Source organism: Eupeodes corollae, chromosome 2 (genome assembly GCF_945859685.1).
Source record: "Eupeodes corollae chromosome 2, idEupCoro1.1, whole genome shotgun sequence".
Taxonomy (NCBI): Eukaryota; Metazoa; Arthropoda; class Insecta; order Diptera; family Syrphidae; genus Eupeodes; species Eupeodes corollae.
In genome coordinates, this window is record NC_079148.1 from 79,232,533 (window position 1) to 79,239,602 (window position 7,070).

Here is a 7,070-nt window from a genome sequence, read left to right on the forward strand (position 1 = left end):
TTGGCTTTTAACTATACATACATGTTATGGCAGGTGTTGAGGGACCAGCGATTGTGTGCCCAATTAGATCGGCTGAGTGTTAATCTTGGTCAAGCCAATTCCTCGCAAGAGAATGTGAATTGATTCAAGATTCCTTTCTAAGGGTCCTTTATTTTCCAAAGTAATCAAAACAATCCGAACAACAAATTAACATTTTTAAATATAAACTTTTTCTAAATGAGCATTAAGAATATTATTTTCAGAGTATTTCTTCCCTCGCATTTAAAGGAAAACAGCAATAGGCTAAGCTTCGTGTAATAAATGTACATTTATTTTTTAAACATAACTTTTTATCCTATAACTGTTTGTTTTTTTTACAAACATTACACCCGCAAAAACACATGTACCTCCTAAAAAAAAAAAACAAAAATTCATCTACCGTGCATCATGAGCACGGAGCATTTTTTGCGCAATTAGCATGTTTCAAGTACCGTAAATCCGTTCTCCATTTGAAAAGTCTTCCATTGAAAGTGGTTCATATTTCCACTTCTTGATGGGAAGCTGGAAAAATCACTTGAGCGAAGTTGGTGCAGTAACATAAAACTGTAAACCAATTAACTAAGCTACTTGTTTTCAATTTAAACACGTTCCATTTCGTGTATTGGAAGAATTTCCATACAAATGTTACTATTTTAAGTAAAGTGTTTCTGAGTTGGTGCGGAATGGTTGCAATATAAAAACAAATATTCAGTGGTAAATGAAAGTGAAACTTACAGGCAAGAAAACTTAAAAATCATATAAACAAGCTTTAATAGATAAGAACAACAAAGTAGGTATAATTATCCACCCACAAATAATGCACCTGCTTATCAAATGAAATGAATGACCTGGATTTTTATTTTTGTTGTTAAAGCTTAAATATTAATGTTGCTTTTTATCAATGTGAGATATCATTTACAATTTGTGACGAAATATGTATGTAAGTATGATAAGAAGAAACGTGATAATAACGCCCATATTTTTAGTTCAACAATTATTTATCAAAAAGAAGATAGTGTTAGCAAGTAGCTAATCAATTTAGGTATATTTATAAATCAACAAGAACAGTTGTACTTGCGTTGCTTCGCAACTTAAATTAATTTTCTTCTTACGTTTATTTTTAACTTTTATTTGTAAAATGTATTCATATTTTTTAATAAATTATGCAATCGTTTTTAATTTAAATACACACACAATTTTTATTTTCTGTCGTTTTAATGGATTTTATATTTTGAAATGACAATTTTCTAAAGCGAAAATGTAAGGATATGAAAACCCTTACATAGGTACTTGTTTATTCAAAGAGACGTTGATATATACTTAATCGCACGTAAGTAATACACAATCAGATCAAATCCATAATTCTAGATAGACTCAAGACTTGACAAATTTATAATACGTTTCGAAATTTTGTCAAAATTGGTTAATATCTTTCTTGGTCTCAGTGGATCACATGGCACATTTAAAACATCGGCTGCTAGATGAATGCGAATTACTTACATATATCAGTTGGAGTTAGTTATCCAGCATGCAATTGCACTTTTATAATGAGTTTTGATGGCTTAATTCAAATCCAACTTCAAAAATTATATCTTTTTGCGTCGGGACTTGGGACCGTTCGAATCGTTTGGAAGAGTAGCCCAATTTTGGCCGAAAAATCATCTTTAGTGACGAGGCGCATTTTTGTTTGAATGGCTGTTTTAAAAACAAAATTGTCGTTTATGGGACGACAGCAATGCGAGGTTCACCATGTGATAATGCATCATCATAAAGTTACCGATTGGTGTGGATTCTGGTCCGGTGGAGTAATTGGTCCGTACGTTTTTGAAAACGACTGTCACCGTCAACAGCGAGCGCTACATAACGATGATAAGTAATTTATTATGGCTCAAATTGAACCATATGAACCTAGGCGATATGTGGTTCCAGCAGAATGGTGCAACATAGCAAACGCTACGACATCTACACACAACATCTACCCGCCCTTATTGAAAAACCTTATATTTTTAATTTTGCTTTTTAACAGTAAAAAGGCAAAACGGTTTGAACATAAACGTTGTTCTTGTAACGAATAAAGAGTCAAGTAAAGACTTTTATAACTAATAAGAATTTCCAAAAACTAATAAGATACTAAAATAATTTAAATTGTATTTAGAAGAGAAATACAATACAACATACCAACAACAGTCGCATAGTTTTTTCTAATCTCTATTTGAATCACATACTTGAATAGATGATAGAGCAAATTTATTTGTAAGTAATGCTAGATCGACACTATTAAAGCGTCTTCACTTTCTAGCAAGGTAAAAATGGTAGCTATGCAGGTCTTAACTGTTTGTGGTGTATGGAATTTTTGATCGTTTGACCATGTGTATTTTGTGAGTCATTTCTTTTCTTAAAGGAGATACTGATTATTCGATTTCATTACGAAAACAAATAACAAAGCTATACCTAATTTAATATTCATTCTGAGAAAAGATATTTTTCTTTGAAGCTTACCTTTTTAAAACTTTTCAATATCAGTTAAATAATGAAACAAATTGATAATAATACCAGATTAAAAAAAGTTTAGGTAGGTAGATCATCTAATTTGAACGGGCACCTATCAACAGTATTTTATATAATTTGTTGATGACATAGGTTTCCTCTATAACCTTTTGTTTCCTAGTATTTTTGCTATGAAACCTTAAAATTGATATTTGTTTCTGCATGTTTCTAGAGGTTTCATGACGAAAATCAAATTCATTCGTGCAAAATATAATTTACACCTTCAGGAACAAAGGGTTATTACTTTAGACATCGCCAAGTTCAATTATAAGCATCACCTTTAATGATTAAATATCTTCACGTGCCTGACGTTAATATCTGTGGAGTCTGGTAATCAGAATAACTTTAAACATTAACTGAACAAATTTCTTTTAAATTTGATGCATGTAATTGAACATAAAACTAAACAAATTATATCATACCTACACGAAAATTCAATTTATTACGTAAGAAATTATCCCTTTTCTTTTTGTGTACTGAAACTGAAATTCCAATAAACCAAGAAAATAAAACTAAAACAAAACATAATAAAACTTACCTTGCCAACAGCTTTTTTATAACGTCTAGTTGCCTCATGAATTAAATCCTTTACTAGTAAATCACCACTTCCACATGGTACGACGATGCGCACCGAACCAAAACAAACAGTAACCTTCATTTTGTATTACAATAGATACCAACTTATAAATACTTTAAAGAACACTGATTAAAATGCAAATTAACTTCGATCAACCAAAAAAAGCTCCGCTCCGTGTTTAATTTGTAAAATTTTATTTATTTTTTAGTTAATTCACTTCAAGTGCATTAGCAACATGTTGATAGCAAAGATATAGGTTGTTCAAGAACATCGCACCGCAATGTTGATAAAGGACCAAACAGCAAAACATGCAGAGCAACAAACACAAAACAAAAAAAAAAACAAGGACACACTTGACAGCTGTCCGTTTGGAAAAAAACCAAATAGGGTGCACGACAGGGATAGAACAAGGGGAACAGGAACTATTCAAAACGTACCGAAACGAACCGAACGAGCCAACAGACCAAGTAGCGCTAGCGAATAGCGATAGCGAGTAGATCAATTAAATTCCTTTGTTTATGCTGCACCTTGGCTTCCTCCGGCTCCGGGCGACCGTTGTTGTGGCAGCAACATAGAAAAAATCTACGGATTTTACAAAAACTACAAGATGCACGGTGGATAAATGTGAACGGGTTTTCTGTTTGAGAAATCACGACGAAGAAGAAACTATGTGTTATTTCCTTTTTTCGAATTTTGACAGGATACTAATGCAATAAAATCATTTCTCAACACAGGTATTTTATTCAATTCAATTTTTAAATAAGAAATACCGACAGAAATGAATCACACAAACGAGAAAATGTTTAAGCTCGCTTTGTTTTTTCTTCTCTGGGTCTGGGTGCTGTGCTGCTGGGACTGCTTCCGAAAGGTGTTGTTGAAAAAATTCCTCAAGTGGTGATGATGATGGTGGATGAGTGATCGTAGTTATTTTCAATTTAAAAATAAGAAAAAAACTTCGTTTTATTGCACTTATATGCCACAAGAGTGGCAAATAATTATCAACGTTACTCGTATCGATTAATGATGCACATTTTTTGTTTTGTTTGTTCGTGCAATAAAATGATGTATTTATTGTAATTAAATAATAGTTTTGATTTCAAAAAGAAAAACAGGTAATGTACGCGCAACACCGATTGATTACACACGCGTTCTCGTCAACAACTCGTTTACATTTGAAATTGAAATTTTCATATAAAACAACGAATCAAATCTCTCGAACACTCACACAAGCAAACCGAAAACCACCTTTCGTTGAAGGGGAACTTGATTTAACTGACGGAGGAGAAGCTGTACTTTTTGAAAACAAGTTATTTATTTTTAACGATTGTTGTTCGTTCGTTGAGTTTTTAGGTTACCAGCACTGGGATGGCATTTTTTAAATGCGGTTTTGTTTCAATTTTGTTTATAATTTGTTTATAATGATTTTAATCTCTATCATAACTGTTGTATTCGTACAATTTTATGCATGAATTTATTCTATTATTGTTTTATTTTATTTTTTTTTCAATTAAAGAGGCCTGATAAAGAGTTTATTCACACTTGAAACATTATATATCATATAACATGGTCTTTTATTGAACTGGAACCGATTTTTGAAAAAAAAACTTAATTTTGAGTAGGTAATTCACCAATTAATTCTATCATTCATGACTGGTGTACTGTAATGCACTGCTAATAAATTTCAAATACTTGTCTCTAGTGCTCGTTATTCTATGTTAAAAAAGTTAAAGATTCACATTTACTACATAATTCAATGAGTTGACAGTTCTGGTACAGTAAAAGAGTCATAGAGTCATTCGAATCAATCCGCAAATAAATTATTTTGATTCTTTAATTGGCACAAGATTATGTATTAGTTAAAACATACAATTTTTAAATTCAACGTCTGGTAAAAAGAATAATTTAAAGATGTTTCAACTGCGAAATGAACCAATAAGGATTTATATTTTACAAAAAGTAATCGACTTCAAATTGGTATTAGAATGTTTGTTTTCACTTGATCTCACTTGAGAGAAAAATACATAAAGAGCTTAATTTATTAACTTGTTTATTAAATAAACTAATGCCCAGTTTCATAAACAACTTTTAAACGTTTAACAAGATTTTAAACTGTAAAATGGGATGTTTTGGTTTCACCAAGCGTTTTTAAAGTAAATAAGCTTTTAAACCCCTTTTAAAACTAAATGTCCGTTTTTGGCTCATTAAATTTTAAAAGTGTCATTAAAAAATGAAATTGACAGGTTGACAGTTGATGTTTTACTTCGTAAAATGTGTATTCTCAATATTTTTAGATACGGAATGAATAGGTTTACCAATTCAACATTGCATTACTATTTATAATATTATTTTTATGATTTTCATTTTTAATTCGAATATTAGATTCGTCAATTTCAACTGACGAAGAAGAACATCATATATAGTTACGCCACCGTCCAAGCCACACGATTACTCAAACGTTTGGTTTTGATTTGTTTACTCTGTTGTATTTTGAGATTCTTGTCATTTATTTCAACATATATAATGCTTTCTCATTTTTTCTCACACAATTCGCTTAATAGAAAGAAAAAAGAGGTTTTCTTTTTACAGGGTTGTGAGGAGATCTCTATTTTAACAAAAATATCCCTGAAATTTCCCATTTTTAGCTTAGTGAAAGTGAACAAATTTAAAGGCCTGATAAAATTTAAAAAGCTTTTAGATAAAAGTGCTTTTAGTGTTTGTTTATGAAATCGGACATAAGTGGCGTAATATTACGTTGAGAACTAGATCCTAGTGCCTTACTACTCTCAACCATTCCTGTATGCGAGTCACTTCAGTTTTCTGCTGAATCCGAACGGCTGATTTGGGAAAGCATTTTTCATGGCAAGAATTACTCTTGGAGGAATTGTCAATTCCTCACAAGAGGCAAAAGTACCCTTGAAAAAAAATCTTAAGTGGCACAGCCATTGAAACCAAGACCTCTAGCATGACATGGCTATGCACGGGATTTGTATTTGTAATATATAATAAATTTTAAATTTAAACATAACAAAATTAACTTAACATGATTTATAATATAATTTATTTAACTTATATTAAATTATCATATTTAAGTGTTTTCCATTTGGTAGGTAAGAAGAAGGAACAATCTGTTGCCAAAGACAAGAATCGAAAGTACCGAAATAAATTCAAGATATAAAAGGATTTGACATCATTTCGCATTAAAAGTGAAGGGGTGAATACATGAAGAGATATACCTTTATATAAAAAAAAACATATTTAAAATAATGAACGGAAAAAAGAGTGAACTAAACATTAGATAAGAACCCTGATAATGTCATTGATTTCAAAGCTAAAAAGCCATTTTTTTATGTTTTTGTTAAACAAATGAGTTGGCTTCGTAATTCAAAAGACGGTAAGTTAAAAGGTCAAGGTGCTATTGTGCAAAAGAAATTTAAAAATTGGTTAGTATTGTGCATTGTTTTTTTTTTTAAATTGTTTATTTGTGTTCCCTTAAAGTCTAACAATTTGTATCTCAGTTAAATAAACTTAAAAACTATTGCATTATTTTTTTTTCTTTTAAATTATTAGTACGTGACATAGAGTTCTCAGTACCTACTTATTTATCGATTTCTCGTATACATACTAATTAATATTTCATTTTTTAGTACAATTAATTATTATTTACATTCGTACTGTTGTTAACGGTCTCTATGTTTTGTTTTTTTTTCATTATGGCAAGGTTTCTATCGTTATTGCGTAAAGCGTAAGCTGGAATATTGTGACTTAAAAGGTAACCACTTCTCACAAAAAATATTTGTAAAACTTTATAAAAATAAAGGTGTTTGAGAGGAAGAATACCAGAGTTTACAAACAATGGAAAGTTATGTTCATATTTTTGTTTCTTCCAAATAGTTCTAAAATTGCGGTACCAAAAGAGGTTTCCAAAGAT

At 30.7% G+C, this 7,070-nt stretch overlaps 1 protein-coding gene across 2 annotated transcripts in view; it reads right to left on the reverse strand.

The window, feature by feature from the left end:
* LOC129948401 (partitioning defective 3 homolog) overlaps nt 1-4,312 on the reverse strand; it is a 95,749-nt gene extending 91,437 nt beyond the window's left edge. For both annotated transcript variants that reach the window (XM_056059400.1, XM_056059397.1), the window contains exon 1: nt 3,104-4,312. In XM_056059400.1, the coding sequence (XP_055915375.1) occupies nt 3,104-3,223 (120 nt within the window). In that variant the 5' untranslated portion in view covers nt 3,224-4,312. The remainder of the gene's footprint in view (nt 1-3,103) is intronic.
* Between the last annotated feature and the right edge of the window lie 2,758 nt (nt 4,313-7,070).